General features: G+C 48.1%; 1 protein-coding gene across 1 annotated transcript; it reads left to right on the forward strand.

The window, feature by feature from the left end:
* Window positions 1-5,559: 5,559 nt before the first annotated feature.
* Window positions 5,560-16,693, forward strand: LOC139575367 (mucin-21-like). The gene is made up of 3 exons (XM_071400282.1): window positions 5,560-5,629; window positions 6,678-6,791; window positions 15,804-16,693. The coding sequence occupies exons 1-3, from the start codon at window positions 5,560-5,562 to the stop codon at window positions 16,691-16,693; spliced, it is 1,074 nt and encodes a 357-aa protein (XP_071256383.1).
* The last annotated feature ends 3,436 nt before the right edge of the window (window positions 16,694-20,129 follow it).

The following is a 20,129-nucleotide window of genomic DNA, read 5'->3' on the forward strand; positions in this document are numbered from 1 at the left end:
TGCTGGGGGAGAGAGGTCCAGTACTGCTGGGGGAGAGAGGTCCAATACTGCTGGGGGAGAGAGGTCCAATACTGCTGGGGGAGAGAGGTCCAATACTGCTGGGGGAGAGAGGTCCAATACTGCTGGGGGAGAGAGGTCCAATACTGCTGGGGGAGAGAGGTCCAGTACTGCTGGGGGAGAGAGGCACTGTACTGCTGGGGGAGAGAGGTCCAATACTGCTGGGGGAGAGAGGTCCTGTACTGCTGGGGGAGAGAGATCCAATACTGCTGGGGGAGAGAGGTCCAATACTGCTGGGGGAGAGAGGTCCTGTACTGCTGGGGGAGAGAGGTCCAGTACTGCTGGGGGAGAGAGGTCCAATACTGCTGGGGGAGAGAGGTCCAGTACTGCTGGGGGAGAGAGGTCCAATACTGTTTGGGAGAGAGAGGTCCTGTACTGCTGGGGGAGAGAGGTCCAGTACTGCTGGGGGAGAGAGGTCCAATACTGCTGGGGGAGAGAGGTCCAGTACTGCTGGGGGAGAGAGGTCCAGTACTGCTGGGGGAGAGAGGCACTGTACTGCTGGGGGAGAGAGGTCCAATACTGCTGGGGGAGAGAGGTCCAATACTGCTGGGGGAGAGAGGTCCAATACTGCTGGGGGAGAGAGGTCTTGTACTGCTGGGGGAGAGAGGTCCAGTACTGCTGGGGGAGAGAGGCACTGTACTGCTGGGGGAGAGAGGTCCAATACTGCTGGGGGAGAGAGGTCCAATACTGTTTGGGAGAGAGAGGTCCAGTACTGCTGGGGGAGAGAGGTCCAATACTGCTGGGGGAGAGAGGTCCAATACTGCTGGGGGAGAGAGGTCTTGTACTGCTGGGGGAGAGAGGTCCAATACTGCTGGGGGAGAGAGGCACTGTACTGCTGGGGGAGAGAGGTCCAATACTGCTGGGGGAGAGAGGTCCTGTACTGCTGGGGGAGAGAGGTCCAATACTGCTGGGGGAGAGAGGTCCAATACTGCTGGGGGAGAGAGGTCCTGTACTGCTGGGGGAGAGAGGTCCAATACTGCTGGGGGAGAGAGTTCCAATACTGTTTGGGAGAGAGGTGGAGGGGTATTTTGTGGGGCAGGACACTCTCAGATGGTGACACGGCATTTCAGCTCTGCATGTCAAATATAAATTGCTTTGACCTTCTTCCTCTCGTATTTATTGCTCTGTGCAGGTAGGAGATATTTTTTTCTTTCTGCGGACAGCCCAAAGTACTGAGGCCTGCAGATCTCTGCATATTTATATACAAGGGAAATGGGAAAACAATATTTCACTCTCAATACGTTCAAATAAGACACATGAATAGAAAATGAAACGCTGTTGGGGGAGAGAGGTCCAGTACTGCTCGGAGGGAGAGAGGTCCAGTACTGCTCGGAGGGAGAGAGGTCCAGTACTGCTCGGAGGGAGAGAGGTCCAGTACTGCTCGGGGGGAGAGAGGTCCAGTACTGCTCGGGGGGAGAGAGGTCCAGTACTGCTCGGGGGGAGAGACGTCCAGTACTGCTCGGAGGGAGAGAGGTCCAGTACTGCTCGGGGGGAGAGAGGTCCAGTACTGCTCGGGGGGAGAGAGATCCAGTACTGCTCGGGGGGAGAGAGGTCCAGTACTGCTCGGGGGGAGAGAGGTCCAGTACTGCTCGGGGGGAGAGACGTCCAGTACTGCTCGGAGGGAGAGAGGTCCAGTACTGCTCGGGGGGAGAGAGGTCCAGTACTGCTCGGGGGGAGAGACGTCCAGTACTGCTCGGGGGAGAGAGGTCCAGTACTGCTCGGGGGGAGAGAGGTCCAGTACTGCTCGGGGGGAGAGAGGTCCAGTACTGCTCGGGGGGAGAGAGGTCCAGCACTGCTTGGGGGGAGAGAGGTCCAGTACTGCTGGGGGAGAGAGGTCCTGTACTGCTCGGGGGGAGAGAGGTCCAGTACTGCTCGGGGGAGAGACGTCCAGTACTGCTCGGGGGGAGAGAGGTCCAGTACTGCTCGGGGGAGAGAGGTCCAGTACTGCTCGGGGGGAGAGAGGTCCAGTACTGCTCGGGGGGAGAGAGGTCCAGTACTGCTCGGGGGGAGAGAGGTCCAGTACTGCTCGGGGGAGAGACGTCCAGTACTGCTCGGGGGGAGAGAGGTCCAGTACTGCTCGGGGGGAGAGAGGTCCAGTACTGCTCGGGGGGAGAGAGGTCCAGTACTGCTCGGGGGAGAGAGGTCCAGTACTGCTCGGGGGGAGAGAGGTCCAGTACTGCTCGGGGGAGAGAGGTCCAGTACTGCTCGGGGGAGAGACGTCCAGTACTGCTCGGGGGGGGAGAGGTCCAGTACTGCTCGGGGGGAGAGAGGTCCAGTACTGCTCGGGGGAGAGAGGTCCAGTACTGCTCGGGGGGAGAGAGGTCCAGTACTGCTCGGGGGGAGAGAGGTCCAGTACTGCTCGGGGGAGAGACGTCCAGTACTGCTCGGGGGGAGAGAGGTCCAGTACTGCTGGGGAGAGAGGTCCTGTACTGCTCGGGGGGGAGAGGTCCAGTACTGCTCGGGGGGAGAGAGGTCCAGTACTGCTCGGGGGAGAGACGTCCAGTACTGCTCGGGGGGAGAGAGGTCCAGTACTGCTCGGGGGGGGAGAGGTCCAGTACTGCTCGGGGGGAGAGAGGTCCAGTACTGCTCGGGGGAGAGAGGTCCAGTACTGCTCGGGGGGAGAGAGGTCCAGTACTGCTCGGGGGGAGAGAGGTCCAGTACTGCTCGGGGGGAGAGAGGTCCAGTACTGCTCGGGGGGAGAGAGGTCCAGTACTGCGCGGAAGGAGAGAGGTCCAGTACTGCTCGGGGGGAGAGAGGTCCAGTACTGCTCGGAGGGAGAGAGGTCCAGTACTGCTGGGGAGAGAGGTCCTGTACTGCTCGGGGGGAGAGAGGTCCAGTACTGCTCGGGGGGAGAGAGGTCCAGTACTGCTCGGGGGGAGAGAGGTCCAGTACTGCTCGTGGGGAGAGAGATCCAGTACTGCTCGGGGGGAGAGAGGTCCAGTACTGCGCGAAAAGAGAGAGGTCCAGTACTGCTCGGGGGGAGAGAGGTCCAGTACTGCTCGGGGGGAGAGAGGTCCAGTACTGCTCGGGGGGAGAGAGGTCCAGTACTGCTCGGGGGGAGAGAGGTCCTGTACTGCTCGGGGGGAGAGAGGTCCAGTACTGCTCGGGGGGAGAGAGGTCCAGTACTGCTCGGGGGGAGAGAGGTCCTGTACTGCTCGGAGGGAGAGAGGTCCAGTACTGCTCGGGGGGAGAGAGGTCCAGTACTGCTCGGGGGGAGAGAGATCCAGTACTGCTCGGGGGGAGAGAGGTCCAGTACTGCTCGGGGGGAGAGAGGTCCTGTACTGCTCGGAGGGAGAGAGGTCCAGTACTGCTGGGGAGAGAGGTCCAGTACTGCTCGGGGGGAGAGAGATCCAGTACTGCTTGGAGGGAGAAAGATCCAGTACTGCTCGGAGGGAGAGAGATCCAGTACTGCTCGGAGGGAGAGAGATCCAGTACTGCTCGGAGGGAGAGAGGTCCAGTACTGCTCGGGGGGAGAGAGGTCCAGTACTGCTCGGGGGGAGAGAGGTCCGGTACTGCTGGAGAGAGAGGTCCTGTACTGCTGGGGAGAGAGGCCCTGTACTGCAATAAATACCCATCATAGAAACTCAGAGATGATTTAGGAGAAGTTGAGCACAGAGAGGAGGGGCTACAAACAACCTTCACCCTTATCAGGTTTTATCCCAGTGGAGATATGGGGGGTGGGAGGGGTGGAGGGAGATCTATAATCTGAGCATCATGTTGGGGTGTCCCCTGTGGATGATCTGAGTGTCATGTTGGGCTGTCCCCTGTAGATGGGGGCTAGGGTAAGAGAGATAGCTCTTTGCTGCTCAGTGAGGGGAGAAGGTTGTGTGTGTGTGTGTGTGTGTGTGTGTGTGTGTGTGTGTGTGTGTGTGTGTGTGTGTGTGTGTGTGTGTGTGTGTGTGTGTGTGTGTGTGTGTGTGTGTGTGTGTGTGTGTGTGTGTGTTTGTGTGTGTGTGTGTGTGTCACCCTGTGTGTATGTGTGTGTGTGTGTGTGTGTGTGTGGTGGAGGCCCAGAGGATGACAGTTATAGATGAGAGTCTCAGCGTGTGGTCTCAGGCAGGCAGTGAGCTGTAGCCAATGCAGCAGACCCACCCTCTGAGCTGAGTGGCACATTAAATCTACCTTCTCTTCCTCACCAGCCCCACAGCCTCCAGACAAAATAACACTTTGCTAAGGTCCCACTGAAACTTAGCTGTGTCCCCTTGAAGAGTGGACTATGTTTTCATTTGAATCAGTTTCATGGATAAATCGATTCTGCGGGTGAAAAAGAAGATGAAGGTGAAGCTTCATGGAATATAGCAGAGATTTCACTTTTCCCTCTCTGTGTTTCATCCCCCCAAAAATGTACATTTACACTTTAATCACTGCACTCTATACTCCTCTGTAAACTGGTCATCTCTGTATACCCAGTGGTTATACTTATTTATAAAACCCTCTTAAAGGTTAAATTTAGCTGATGCTCTTATCCAGAGCGACTTACAGTTAGTGCATTCATCTTAAGATAGCTGGGTGAGACAACCACACATCACCGGCATAATAAGTACATTTTCCCTCAATAAAGTAGTTATCAGCACAGTCAGAGCTAGAAGGGGCGGAGGGGTCGAGGGGTCGAGGAGTCGAGGGGTCGAGGCGAGGGGATTATTTCAGATACTCTTTGAAGATGTAGGGTTTCAGGTGCTTTTGGAAGATGAGCAGGGACTCTGCTGTTCTAGCTTCAGAGGGAAGCTGGTTCCACCATTGGGGTGCCAGGACAGAGCAGAGCTACGGGAGGGCTGAGCTGGAGCTGCCCTCCCGTAGGAGTGGGAGGGCCAGGAGACCAGAGGTGGCGGAACGGAAGGCTCGGGTTGGGGGTGTAGGGTGTGAGCACAGCCTGAAGGTAGGAAGGGGCAGTTCCTCTTGCTGCTCCGTAAGCAATCACCATGGTCTTGTAGTGGATGTGAGGTTTGATTGGAGTGTGCAGAGGAGCGGGATGACATGGGAGAACTTGGGAAGGTTGAATATCAGACGGGCTGCAGCGTTCTGATTAAATTGCAAGGGTTTGATGGCAAAAGCGGGGAGCCCAGCCAACAGCGAGATGCAGTAGTCCAGACGGGAGATGACAAGTGCCTGGATTAGGACCTGCACCGCGTCCTGTGTGAGGTAGAGTCGTACTCTACGGATGTTGTAGAGCATGAACCTGCAGGAGCGAGTCACTGCTTTGATGTTTGCAGAGAATGACAGGATGTTGTCCAGGGTAACGCCAAGTTCTTTGCACTCTGGGAGGGCAACACGGTGGAGTTGTCAACCGTGATGGAGAGGTCTTTGAGTGAGCAGACCTTCCCCGGGAGGAAGAGCAGCTCTGTCTTGTCGAGGTTGAGCTTGAGGTGGTGGACCGACATCCAAGTTGAGATATCTGCCAGGCACGCAGAGATGCGTGTCGCCATCTTGGTGTCAGAAGAGGGGAAGGAGAAAAGTAGTTCAGTGTCATCTGCATAGCAATGATAGGAGAGACCATGTGAGCATATGACGGAGGTGAGTGACTTGGTGTATAGAGAGGAGATGGCCGAGATCCGAGCCCTGGGGGACACCAGTAGTGAGAATATGTGGTGCAGACACAGATCCTCTCCACATCACCTGGTAGGAGTGACCTGCCAGGTAGAATGCAATCCAAGAGTGTGCAGAGCCTGAGACGCCCAGCCCTGAGAGGGTGGAGAGGAGGACCTGATGGTTCAGGGTGTTAGGAGGATGAGAAGAGAGGAGAGAGAGTCAGCTTTGGCAGTGTGGAGAGCCTCTGTGACACAGAGGAGAGCAGTCTTAGTTGAGTGACCCGTCTTGGCACCTGATACTCCCTGCATGTCTCGGCACACCTGAGCATACGACACCATCTGTTACAAAGATTTCCTCCTCCCTTTATATCTTGTCCTATAACACTCGCATATTACCTTTCTGGTATGTTCAGAAGACAAAACAGCACTCTTTTCTTACAATGAACAAAAATATAAACTCAACATGTAAAGTGTTTCATGAGCTACTATAAAAGATCGCAGAAATGTTCCATACACAAAAAAATAGAATTTTTCTCAAATTGTGTGCACAAATTTATTTATATCCCTGTTAGTGAACATTTGTCCTTTGTCAAGATAATCCATTGACCTGACAGGTGTGGCATATCAAGAAGCTGATTAAACAGCATGATCATTACACAGGTGCACCTTGTGCTGGGGACAATAAAAGGCCACTTTAAAATATGAAGTTCTATCACACAACACAATGCCGCAGATGGTCTCAAGTTTTGAGGGAGTGTGCAATTGGCATGCTGACTGAAGGAATGTCCACCGGAGCCCACCCAGGGCTGCAGTCCTGCCCAGTCATGTGAAGTCGATAGATTCGGGCTTAATTTATTTATTTAAATTGACTGATTTACTGATTTGAACTGTAACTCAGTAAAATCTTTGAAATTGTTTGCATGTTGCGTTTAAATATTTTTGTTCGGTAAATGATCAGCTTTCATGAAATAATCCCGGTCCCGATCTGTAATGTTGAAAAGCACACACACCTGTGCTGTGATTCAGTAGCTTTTCATGACGACTAAGCTCGTTGTATATCCTGTGATGAAACCGGAGGAGAATGTGCTGTTTCAGGAGACCTGCCGCTGTTAGTAGCCTGGGTCCTGGCATGCCGTCGCCTTGACGACAGACCGGTCGACGCCATAGGAGACACGCGAAAGCGGCGAGATGGGACGCAGGGCGCTCCAGGTGAGTGAAAGTCGCTGAGACGCAGGCTGGTGCGCTAGGCCTCTGGGGTGCTCCCGCTCCCCTCCCACAACCATCCCTCTTTACAAGGACAGAGCAAGGTCGTTGGAAAATGGGAGCTGGGGAGGTTTAAAGGGGAAGGAGAGCTGTGGCTCCGCACTACTGATTAATGAGAAGGCTGTCTGGCCAGTGAAGCAGGTGTGGGATTGCAGAGAGGGGAAAGAGGCCATGGAGGAGATGGGATTAGAGTAATAAAGTGTTGGAGAACATGTCAAACTGTTCTCTGAGTATGAATTCAGGTGGGTCTTTGCACTTCAGCAAACACATTTACCTCCAATTAGTCCTTTTGGAAGTTTTTATGGTAAGACTTTCTCATGTTCTCAGAGTATAATGGAAGAAGAATAAGAACAGCGGAAACATGGGCCATTTAATTTTAATGCCGATTTAGTCATTTGTAAACCTGTAGCTAGTACAACACTGTTCACTATTCAACTGTCAGGCTCATGTGCAAACATATTCAGTTGAAGGAAACGGGATATATGAGTCACACCTACTCAATCTGTCAACTACGGAAAAATTGCTAAAAGCGGATAAATATTCAATCAAACTCAGACAGATATCCCTGGAATGTGCGCAGACATCAGCAGACATGAAAAATAATAACATTTGCCCTCTTTATGCAACTTTGCTTCTCCCTTTACTCTGGTAAAACTAGAGGGGCTATCTGAGGAGGATAGGAGCTCTCGGACAGGGTCAGAGGGGACAAAGTCAACGTGGAGTGCTCTTGGCTGCCCATGCCAGCCCTCCTGGGGCCGAGAGTGAGTCCAGTGGCCTTCCTCAGCCGGCTGCTAATGCACACGGACACATCACACCTCAGCCATGGAGCTGCTTTTAGGTATTAACCTACATGTATTATTCATTACCTTCACAGGGAGAGGGCGTGAAAAAGGTCACGGCACAGTCAACTTCAGCTCCGTCGTCCCGGCCTGACGATTCAGACTAGTCCGCATCGATGATGGTCCCTAATCGACTTCCAGTGGAGGGTGACGGGGAGCCAGGAGAGTGGAGCGTGACGGGGAGCCAGGAGAGTGGAGGGTAGGGGGAAGTCCAAGGGAGTCAAGACAATTATGGTGGACCACACTTTATGGTTGGATCAGGAGAACCGTATTGGGGTCAGAGCTGGGTTCAAATGAGTATTTTCAAAATACACAGCCCAAAACAAGTACTTTTATTTGAGTATTTGAATGGTTATTTGTAAAAACCAAATAATCTACCAAATTTGAGAGTATTCTCAAACACTATTTTCACATTACTGGGTTAAATGCATGGGAGTGTATTTGAGTCAGTGTATTTGAGTATTTTCAAATACTTTCCAAGTGTATTACCAAATGCATTAAAATATTTAGTCCCGCTTTAAATGAATTGCAGCTTATAAAGGCTTCATAAAGCCTTCATAAAACCTCCATAAACACTATGTAAATGTGTCACAAATTATCTATAACCGTATGTCATGCTCTATAAACGGTTCATAAACGTGGCGTAACTGTGTGACATAACCAATAATGTCAAATGTGACATAACCCACTTGGTCAAATATGACATAAATCTTTATAAAGGGTGGCATAAGTGCTGCTCTAATAAAGGCTTTATACATCGTATTACATTGAGGCTTCACAGGGCATTTATAGCCTCATCATGCATCTTGGTACAGCATTGCAACACCAGGATAGTCGGTTCGATTCCCGCGACCACCCATACGTAAAAATGTATGCACGCATGACTGTACGTCACTTTGGATAGAAGTGTCTGGTAAATTATATTACTCGAAAACATTTCTAGGATGGCACAAGTGAAAAAAAAAAAAAAGTGGTTGTTCCACTGGATATCATAAGGTGAATGCACCAATTTGTAAGTCGCTCTGGATAAGAGCGTCTGCTAAATGACTTAAATGTAAATGTAAATGCACAACCTCTTTCCCTTTTGGATGCGTAGCCAATATTGCACCCGGCCTCAACTTTCCCCAAAATGCCGTGCTGCAGGATGACACAAAGTGCAGTCATACACAGCAAAATACTTTGGTAGGGCCTTCAAATTATTATTGTAATATATACAGTATATTGTCCGAGTTTCACACCTTTTACATTTTTATAGAAAAACAACAAAATTGGATTTTATGTATTTACAACAATGCTTAAACCACATCAAGTGAAGTTAGGTCTGGGAAAAATCTAACAAAATAAACGTTGATTTTTGAGTGTAGTTTCCCTTTCATTTAGTGCGCATGCACTGATGTTTGATTAGCAGTGTTTCTGTAGCGCAGTAATCACATATGTGATGAGTTCGCAAATCAAATGCTCTCTTGTGGTGCCACTGGACAGCGAAAAACGAGTAAGATTTATTGTAATTTAAATTAGATTACATCACTACCTCAATTGTTATTTTAAATAATTTTGGTGGCTTTACAGCAATTGCTAGCTAGCTAGCTAACGAAAATGTAACTAGCTAGCAGGCTCAGCTAAATAAAATCCCCCTAGTAACAGCTATGTCTCATAGTCACGTCATGAGATTTGTAAATGAAAGAGGAATACAATAAAACTGATCAAATGTAGTTTCCCATCTCCCCATTTAGATTATCTTTGGTGCAGAAATGCCCTCATTAATTTATATTTAACTAGGCATGTCAGTTAAGAACAAATTCTTATTTACAATGACGGCCTACACCGGCCAAACCCGGACGACACTGGACCAATTGTGCGCTGCCCTATAGGACTCCCAATCACGGCCAGTTGTGATACAGCCTGGATTCGAACCAGGGTGTCTGTAGTGACACCTCAAGCACTGAGATGCAGTGCCTTAGACCCTGCGCCACTTGGGAGCCAGCATATCCAGACGGAAAGGCATTTCCTAACAGACCTGCTAACTTTCTTTGTTGTTACTTTTAATAAGGTTTAACCAACATGCAGTACTTCCAGCAGGCAGAGAGGTAAGAACCATTCGTCCGCCAGCTGAGGAAGAAGCTAAACTATAAATGTGTAATGTTCAATGTAATTGCATTGCTGGACTTTTTGAAACTTAATGTATTTGTATTGTTTAAAAAGAAAAACAATAATAGAAAAAGTATGGGTTTAAACATATCTTTAAAGGAACATTTTAAAATGTTCAACTTCATATTCATCATCTCCAGCATCACCCCAACATCAACCTATGTGAAAATTGCACATTTCAATGTTTTGTAGTAAAAAAAGATAGAGGAAGATAAATGTTTTTCAATGACATCATCGGTGTGTATCGTGTGATTTTACCAATTTTATGAGTAGGCATTTTTTAACTAATTGGTTGATGATGTTGTCGCTGTGGTGGTGCTGGAGACGATGAATAAGAATTTGAACATTTTTGAAATTATCCTTTAATGTTTACTTTATTTGGGCTGTTAGTGAATTCCCTAAGTCTTAATACATTTGTGTTTACATCATTAAGCCTTTATGAGTGTTTATCCTCTTAAGATGTGATGTGAAACCTAACCCTACTAAAGAAGGCCATGTTGATGCGTCGGTCCACCAGACATTTGAGCGGAAGTGTCTGGGAACGAGATTAGGTGTAATGTGACTAACTTCACTTTAGAGCGTGTGCCATCCTTCAGCACAACATGTCACCCTTTATAAAGCACATGTTTATGTCACATTTGATATTGGTGATTATGTCACACAGTTATGCCACATTTATGAGCCCTTTATAAAGTATGACATAAGGTTATAGATTATTTGTAACACATTGATGTAGTGCTTGTGAAGAGATTATGAAGCCTTTACAATATTAAACTACTTTTCAAATCAAATATATCTAGAATACTTCTTTTCGATTGTATGTGGAAGTAATTGAGATACTGTATTTGAAATAGTATTTGAACCCAGGTCTAATTGGGGTGTGTTGGTTTCAATGTCAATTTTCCTCAATGCCTTTCAATGAGAAAGTGTGGAATTGACATTGGAATTTCAGTTTACTTCCTGAATCGACTGAATTTAGATGGAATTGACCACAACCCTGCTATCGAGTAAATGAAAGCTAAAGCCTTCGTTGGATACAGTACTCGTACTCAGCCTTCGTTGGATACAGTACTCGTATTCATCCTTCGTTGGATACAGTACTCGTACTCAGCCTTCTTTGGATACAGTACTCGTACTCAGCCTTCGTTGGATACAGTACTCGTACTAATCCTTCGTTGGATACAGTACTCGTACTCAGCCTTCGTTGGATACAGTACTCGTACTCATCCTTCGTTGGATACAGTACTCGTACTCAGCCTTCGTTGGATACAGTACTCGTACTCATCCTTCGTTGGATACAGTGCTCGTACTCATCCTTCGTTGGATACAGTACTCGTACTCAGCCTTCGTTGGATACAGTACTCGTACTCAGCCTTCGTTGGATACAGTACTCGTACTCAGCCTTCGTTGGATACAGTACTCGTACTCAGCCTTCGTTGGATACAGTACTCGTCCTCAGCCTTCGTTGGATACAGTACTCGTACTCAGCCTTCGTTGGATACAGTACTCGTACTCAGCCTTCGTTGGATACAGTACTCAGGCTGCTTTGCTGATGACATTGCTTTCTATGAAAGCAATGTCTTGTGGTCTCTCACTTTTCTCGAAAGTGCTTTTTTCTAAATTGCTTCAAGGTTTTTGTTATACACAATAGCCGTTGGTCACTGAACAGAATTGGCCACTGATTACTGTCAAGAGTATGTCAGGTCTGTGGAAGTGGCCCCCGTTGAAAGATGAGAGCATCCGGAAGCTAAGTGTTGGAGTCGTCCTTGCCTCAGGCTGCAGGACTATTCCTCCCCATTCCTTTGTTTCACACAACTTTGAGGGCTGACAATTGTAGGGGATAGGATACAAGCTGAAAATGAAGGTCTGCTCTAAATGAACTAGCCATGAAAGTTTTGAGAATTACAGTAGAGGAAGGTGAAATTGTGGAGATGATGTGTGTGTGTGTGTGTGTGTGTGTGTGTGTGTGTGTGTGTGTGTGTGTGTGTGTGTGTGTGTGTGTGTGTGTGTGTGTGTGTGTGTGTGTGTGTGTGTGTGTGTGTGTGTGTGTGTGTGTGTGTGTGTGTGTGTGTGTGTGTGTGTGTGCAAATGCATTAGCCTCTGAAACAGGAAGGAACACAACTTCAGAGTCAATGCATGACGACCTATAAATCAGTCTCTGTCTGTCTGTACAGCTCATAGTTTGTAGCAAAGTGTATTGAAAATATTGTTGATCTCTTGGGCTGTTATACCTGGCTTAAATCAAATCAAATTGTATTAGTCACATGCGCCGAATACAACAGGTGTAGACCTTACAGTGAAATGCTTACTTATGAGCCCCTAACCAACAATGTAGTTTAAAAACAAATGTGGATAAGAATAAGAAATAAAAGTAACAAGTAATATAAGAGCAGCAATAAAATAACAATAGCGAGATACAGGGGAGTACCGGTACAGAGTCAATGTGCGGGGGCACTGGTTAGTTGAGGTAATATGTACATGTAGGTAGAGTTATTAAAGTGACTATGCATAGATGATAACAACAGAGAGTAGCAGCGGTGTAAAAGAGGAGGGGCAATGTAAATAGTCTGGATAGCCATTTGATTAGGTGTTCAGGAGTCTTATGACTTGGGGGTAGAAGTTGTTTAGAAGCCTCTTGGACTTAGACTTGGCGCTCCGGTATCGCTTGCAGTGCGGTAGCAGAGAGAACAGTCTATGACTAGGGTAGATGGAGTCTTTGACAATTTTTAGGGCCTTCCTCTGACACTGCCTGGTATAGAGGTCCTGGATGGCAGGAAGCTCGGCCCCAGTGATGTACTGGGCCGTTCGCACTACCCTCTGCAGTGCCTTGCGGTCAGAGGCCGAGCAGTTGCCATACCAGACAGTGATGCAACCAGTCAGGATGCTCTCGATGGTGCAGCTGTAGAACCTTTTGAGGGTCTGAGGACCCATGCCAAATCTTTTTAGTCTCCTGAGGGGAATAGGTTTTGTCGTGCCATCTTCACGACTGTCTTGGTGTGCTTGGACCATATTAGTTTGTTGGGGATGTGGACACCACTTAAAGCTCTCAACCTGCTCCACTGCAGCCCCGTCAATGAGAATGTGGGCGTGCTCGGTCCTCTTTTTCCTGTAGTCCACAATCATCTCCGTTGTCTTGATCACATTGAGGGAGAAGTTCTTGTTGAACAGGGAGTACAGGAGGGGACTGAGCACCCACCCGAGGGGCCCATGTGTTGAGGATTAGCATGGCGGATGAGTTGTTACCTACCCTTACCACCTGGGGGTGGCCCATCAGGAAGTCCAGGATCCAGTTGCAGAGTGAGGTGTTTAGTCCCAGGGTTCTTAGCTCAGTGATGAGCTTTGAGGGCACTCTGGTGTTGAACGTTGAGCTGTAGTCAACGAATAGCATTCTCACATAGGTGTTCCTTTTGTCCAGGTGGGAAAGGGCAGTATGGAGTGCAATAGAGATTGCATCATCTGTGGATCTATTGCGGCGGTATGCAAATTGGAGTGGGTCTAGGGTTTCTGGGATAATGGTGTTGATGTGAGCCATGACCAGCCTTTCAAAGCACTTCATGGCTGTTGACGTGAGTGCTACGGGTCAGTAGTCATTTAGACAGGTTGCCTTAGTGTTCTTGGGCACAGGCACTATGGTGGTCTGCTTAAAACATGTTGGTATTACAGACTCGGACAGGGAGAGGTTGAAAATGTCAGTGAAGACACTTGGTAGTTGGTCAGCGCATGCTCGCAGTACACGTCCTGGTAATCCGTCTGGCCCTGCGGCCAGAATGTTGACCTGTTTAAAGGTCTAACTCACATCGGCTGCGGAGAGCGTGATCACACAGTCTTCCAGAACAACTGGTGCTCTCATGCATGTTTTAGTGTTATTTGCCTCGAAGCGAGCATAGAAGTAGTTTGGCCCTACCAACATGCAGGGCCAGACGGATTACCAGGACGTGTACTGCGAGCATGCGCTGACCAACTACCAAGTGTCTTCACTGACATTTTCAACCTCTCCCTGTCCGAATCTGTAATACCAACATGTTTTAAGGCTCGTGTCACTGGGCAGCTCTCGGCTGTGCTTCCCTTTGTAGTCTGTAATGGTTTGCAAGCCCTGCCACATCCGACGAGTGTCAGAGCTGGTGTTAAACGATTCGATCTTAGTCATGTATTGACGCTTTGCCTGTTTGATGGTTCATCGGAGGGCAGAGCGGGATTTCTTATAACCTTCCGGCTTCTTGAAAGCGGCAGCTCTAGCCTTTAGCTCAGTGCAGATGTTGCCTTTAATCCATGGCTTCTGGTTGGGGTATGTACGTATAGTCACTGTGGGGACAACGTCATCGATGCACTTATTGTTGAAGCCAATGACTGACATGGTGTACTCCTCAATGCCATCGGAGGAATCCCGGAACATATTCCAGTCTGTGCTAATAAAACAGTCCTGTAGTTTAGCATCTGCTTCATTTGACCACTTTTTTACTGGTGCTTCCTTCTTTCATTTTTGCTTGTAAACAGGAATCAGGAGGATAGAATTATGGTCAGATTTGCCAAATGGAGGGTGAGAGAGAGAGCTTTGTATGCGTTTCTGTGTGTGGAGTAAAGGTGGTCCAGAGTTTTCTTCCCTCTGGTTGCACATTTAACATGCTGATAGAAATTTGGTAAAACGGATTTAAGTTTCCCTGCATTAAAGTCATTGACTACTAGGAGCGCCGCCTCTGGGTGAGCGTTTTCTCTTAGTGCCAGCATCGGACTGGGTGGTAAGTATAAACAGCTATGGAAAATACAGATGAAAACTCTCTAGGTAGGTGGTGTGGTCTAGAGTTTATCATAAGATACTCTACCTCAAGCGAGCAATAGCTCGAGACTTCTTTAGATATCGTGCACCAGCTGTTATTTGCAAAAATACATAGTCTGCTGCCCTTGTCTTACCAGACGCCGCTGTTCTATCCTGCCGACACAGCGTGTAACCAGCCAGCTGTATGTTGATAGGGTCGTCATTCAGCCACATCTTTGTGAAGCATAAGATATTACAGATTTGAATGTCCCGTTTGGTAGTTTAATCTTCCCAGTAGGTCATCTATTTTATTCTCCAAAGATTGCACGTTTGCTAGCAGAATGGAAGGAAGTTGGGGTTTATCTGATCGCCTATGAATTCTCAGGAGGCAGCCCGCCTCCTGTGGAGCTGTTATAGAACATCAAAAAGTAAGGATTACTGTAGACACCTTAAATATTGGTGACAGCATCTCGTTTACAAGCTAAGGTGTTTGCGTTGCATCTCGTTTACAAGCTAAGGTGTTTGCTTTGCATCTCGTTTACAAGCTAAGGTGTTTGCGTTGCATCTCGTTTACAAGCTAAGGTGTTTGCGTTGCATCTCGTTTACAAGCTAAGGTGTTTGCGTTGCATCTCGTTTACAAGCTAAGGTGTTTGCGTTGCATCTCGTTTACAAGCTAAGGTGTTTGCGTTGCATCTCGTTTACAAGCTAAGGTGTTTGCGTTGCATCTCGTTTACAAGCTAAGGTGTTTGCGTTGCCTAATTAACGGTAAATAAGTCAATTGTTTTGCCCCAAAATTGGCCAAGATGATTAGCTAGCAGGCTAAAATGGTTTACAGTCAGTCACTTCTACACTGTTTTGCCAGTTAGAGTAGTGATGTCGTGTCAATAACAGTCTCCAGTTGACCATTGTGATGCGCATCCATGCTTATCTACTTTCCATGCGTATTCCTCAGCTCTCAACATTGTCTCCACTGAGAAAAACTTATCCAGGGGCTCAGTACAGCACTGACTGTGGCAACCGATCCCCCAGTCATTGTAGGTACAACACAGTCTGACAGACGAACCGATCCCCCAGACACTGCAGGTACAACACAGTCTGACAGACGAACCGATCCCCCAGACACTGTAGGTACAACACAGTCTGACAGACGAACCGATCCCCCAGACACTGCAGGTACAACACAGTCTGACAGACGAACCGATCCCCCAGACACTGTAGGTACAACACAGTCTGACAGACGAACCGATCCCCCAGACACTGCAGGTACAACACAGTCTGACAGACGAACCGATCCCCCAGACACTGTAGGTACAACACAGTCTGACAGACGAACCGATCCCCCGGACACTGCAGGTACAACACAGTCTGACAGACGAACCGATCCCCCAGACACTGCAGGTACAACACAGTCTGACAGACGAACCGATCCCCCAGACACTGTAGGTACAACACAGTCTGACAGACGAACCGATCCCCCAGACACTGCAGGTACAACACAGTCTGACAGACGAACCGATCCCCCAGACACTGCAGGTGCAACACAGTCTGACAGACGAACCGATCCCCCAGACACTGTAGGTACAACACAGTCTGACAGACGAACCGATCCCTCAGACACTGCAGGTACAACACAGTCTGACAGACGAACCGATCCCCCAGACACTGCAGGTACAACACAGTCTGACAGACGAACCGATCCCCCGGACACTGCAGGTACAACACAGTCTGACAGACGAACCGATCCCCCAGACACTGCAGGTACAACACAGTCTGACAGACGAACCGATCCCCCAGACACTGTAGGTACAACACAGTCTGACAGACGAACCGATCCCCCGGACACTGCAGGTACAACACAGTCTGACAGACGAACCGATCCCCCAGACACTGCAGGTACAACACAGTCTGACAGACGAACCGATCCCCCAGACACTGTAGGTACAACACAGTCTGACAGACGAACCGATCCCCCAGACACTGCAGGTACAACGCAGTCTGACAGACGAACCGATCCCCCAGACACTGCAGGTGCAACACAGTCTGACAGACGAACCGATCCCCCAGACACTGCAGGTACAACACAGTCTGACAGACAACTGCACTTTTAGCCCGAGTCTATTCGCCTGATTACCATATAGAGTTCATTTGGTCCTTTCTCCCTCTGTTCTTCCAATCGTTGTGTTAATGAGTCTTTAACACTGTGTCAATAAGAAGTGTGCCCCTGTGTGTTCGGCCGAGCATGTCTATTCCCCCCTCAATTACAGAGAGAAAGAGAGAAGGAGAGAGTGGGGCCCAGTGGCCACAGGGTGGTGTGGGGTGGGGGATGTTTTCCTAATGGCAGAGCCCCATTGCCACAGGGCACAGCGACGAGTGGCTCATTACAGATAATGGCTGAGATAAATGAGAACCTCCTCACCCTTGCTCATCTATTTCTGCCTGATTACCCTCTCCTCCCAAATAATAATATTAATAATAATAATAACAATAATGAGAATTATTCCACAGGGGGGTCGCAGGGTTAACACAATGACGAGGAGGGTATTATATGTGGATTGGTTTGTGCTGCTTGGTACGTTTGTTTAGTGGGCTGTTGTTTTCCCTCCCTAGTCTGATACGGGCACGGTTGACATTAATTAATTTGTGAAGAGCATGATTGATGGGACATGAAGCCTCTGGGGTGTTTAGACACCAAGTGGACTGCACAAAGCTACTAATGCCTCTGGCTATGTTATTTTTTTAATGCGTTTTTTTTCAGTTCATACTTCATTGCATATGTTTTTATACCCTCATAAAAATTATACTTTAAACCGTAATCAAATTAACCAATAAAAAAGTTAATTAGATTCAACACATTGAGTTATTTCTTGTAATGCTCACACACACACACACACACACACACACACACACACACACACACACACACACACACACACACACACACACACACACACACACACACACACACACACACACACACACACACACACACACACACACACACACACACACACACGCATGCCAGACACACACAATTAATGTAGGGATGTTGTTCAGTGTCATACCTTGGAGTTGAAGACTTCATTCTCCGCCATGCCTGGAAGCTCTGCTCTGACTCCAAAGCATTCATTTACACACCATTATGCAGTGGAAGGACTGTATCCCCTTTGACCTAACCCCAGACATCCTCACCTCCCTGTAGACCTGAGAGCAGGAGAAACTTTCAACAGTTACTATTTCAAAGCCGCTGTCAGCCACAGCCACTGTTAATCCACCCGTGATCCCCACTCTCTTTACCTCTATCTCTGCTCTGATTTATTCACCACTGCCATGACCGTCTCAGCTCTTCTCCAGCTTGAATTTCACAATCCCACTACGGGTTCAAATGCTTCCTTTCCACGTGCTGTGAATACTCCAACAGGCTGGCTTTAAAAGGTTCAAAGGAAACGGTGCGTTCTGTGAGCGAGCGCCCCCCTAAACTCACCACCCATGGTGAGCGTGGGTGCAGGATGGGGGAAGTGTGGGGGGGAGGGGTCGTTATCAGGCCGCTTCATTCCGTCTGCCACCAGCAGGGGAGCGGTCTAATCGCTGTCAGCTCAGTGGCCCGCCTGCCGTCTGAGGAAGGCAGATAGACGCCGCTCACCAAAGGACTCTGAATCTTGGCTCACCATGGCCATATGCCTAGACACACACACACATCATCCAGCCGCCACATTTCAAAGAGGAGCAAAACAAGGGACCCAGAAAAAGAGAAGAGGAGGGGAAAAGATATGAAGACAGACAGACTGATGAGGGGGTGGGGGGTGGGGGGGGGCAGAAGAAGGACAGAAGGAATGGGTCGGCTTCTAAGTGCCAGATCTGGTTTTGAATCCCCCCCCACAATGATCAAAGTTATCATCTCCTTCTTCAGCGAGTGGGTTTTAATTGAGCAGAAAGTTGTTATCTCTGTGTATTCTGTTTAGAACAGATAGATGTTTTTTCACAAGGGGCTGCTTTATATGGAAATGGGATGAATGCACAAGGAAGACGAGACACAAAAGTTGATTGGAGAAACTTCAAAGAGTGTATAAATGTAATGTAGATTTTACTTTACTAATCTCTCCATTTACATTCTTATTTTGTAAGAGCCATAGGGAGGTCTAAAATACAAAATCTTCTGTTTTACTGCTTACTGTAACTAATTCACTATCAGTTTCCTCATGGGAGTTATTGAATAGAGAAAATTAAATTGGTCTGAGGATGACAGAGAATTAGTGTAGAGGGTTTATGACCCTAGTATGATATACAGTGGAAAGTATTCACCCACCTTTTGCAGCAATTACAGCTGTAAGTCTCTTGGCGTATGTCTCTATAAGCTTGGCACATCTAGCCACTGGGATTTTTGATCCGTTCTTCAAGGCAAAACTGCTCCAGCTCCTTCAAGTTGGATGGGTTCCGCTGGTGTACAGCAATCTTTAAGTCATACCACAGATTCTCAATTGGATTGAGGTCTGGGCTTTGACTAGGCCATTCCAAGACATTTAATTGTTTCCCCTTAAACCACTTGAGTGTTGCTTTAGCAGTATGCTTAGGGTCATTGTCCTGGCTGGAAGGTGAACCTCCGTCCCAGTCTCAAATCTCTGGAAGACTTCCCTCAAGAATTTCCCTGTATTTAGCACCATCCATCATTCCTTCAATTCTGACCAGTTTCCCAGTCCCTGCCGATGAAAAACATCCCCACAGCATGATGCTGCCACCACCATGCTTCACTGTGGGGATGGTATTCTTGGGGTGATGAGAGGTGCTGGGTTTGTGCCAGACATAGCATTTTCCTTGATGGCCAAAAAGCTCCATTTTAGTCTCATCTAACCACAGTACCTTCTTCCATATTTTTGGGGAGTCTTTTGGCTTTTTTCTGGCCACTGTTCCGTAAAGCCCAGCTCTGTGGAGTGTAAGGCTTAAAGTGGTCCTATGAACAGATACTCCAATCTCCGCTGTGGAGATTTGCAGCTCCTTCAGGGTTATCTTTGGTCTCTTTGTTGCCTCTCTGATTAATGCCCTCCTTGACTGGTCCATGATTTTTGGTGGGCGGTCCTCTCTTGGCAGGTTTGTTGTGGTGCCATATTCTTTCCATTTTTTAATAATGGATTTAATGGTGCTCCGTGGGATGTTCAAAGTTTCTGATATTTTTTTAGAACCCAACCCATATCTGTACTTCTCCACAACTTTGTCCCTGACCTGTTTGGAGAGCTCCTTGGTCTTCATAGTGCCGCTTGCTTGGTGGTGCCCCTTGGTTAGTGGTGTTGAAGACTCAGGGGCCTTTCAGAACAGGTGTATATATACACTGAGATCATGTGACAGATCATGCGACACTTAGATTGCACACAGGTAGACTTTATTTAACTATTTATGTGACTTCTGAAGGTAATTGTTTGCACCAGATCTTATTTAGGGGCTTCATAGCAAAAGGGGTGAATACATATGCACGCACCACTTTTCCATTTTTTAAATGTAATTCTTTTGTTGTTGAACCAAGTTATTTTATTAATTTCACTTCACCAATTTGGA

The sequence above is a fragment of the Salvelinus alpinus genome, chromosome 5 (genome assembly GCF_045679555.1).
Source record: "Salvelinus alpinus chromosome 5, SLU_Salpinus.1, whole genome shotgun sequence".
Classification (NCBI taxonomy): Eukaryota; Metazoa; Chordata; class Actinopteri; order Salmoniformes; family Salmonidae; genus Salvelinus; species Salvelinus alpinus.

Bases quoted from the DNA above. Each gene is read 5' to 3' on its own strand.
- LOC139575367 (XM_071400282.1), top strand. From the start codon at position 5,560: ATGACGGAGGTGAGTGACTTGGTGTATAGAGAGGAGATGGCCGAGATC. The intron at 5,630-6,677 runs GTGAGAATATGT...GTGCTGTTTCAG, and splicing joins AGCCCTGGGGGACACCAGTA to GAGACCTGCCGCTGTTAGTA. The intron at 6,792-15,803 runs GTGAGTGAAAGT...CAGACACTGTAG, and splicing joins TGGGACGCAGGGCGCTCCAG to GTACAACACAGTCTGACAGA.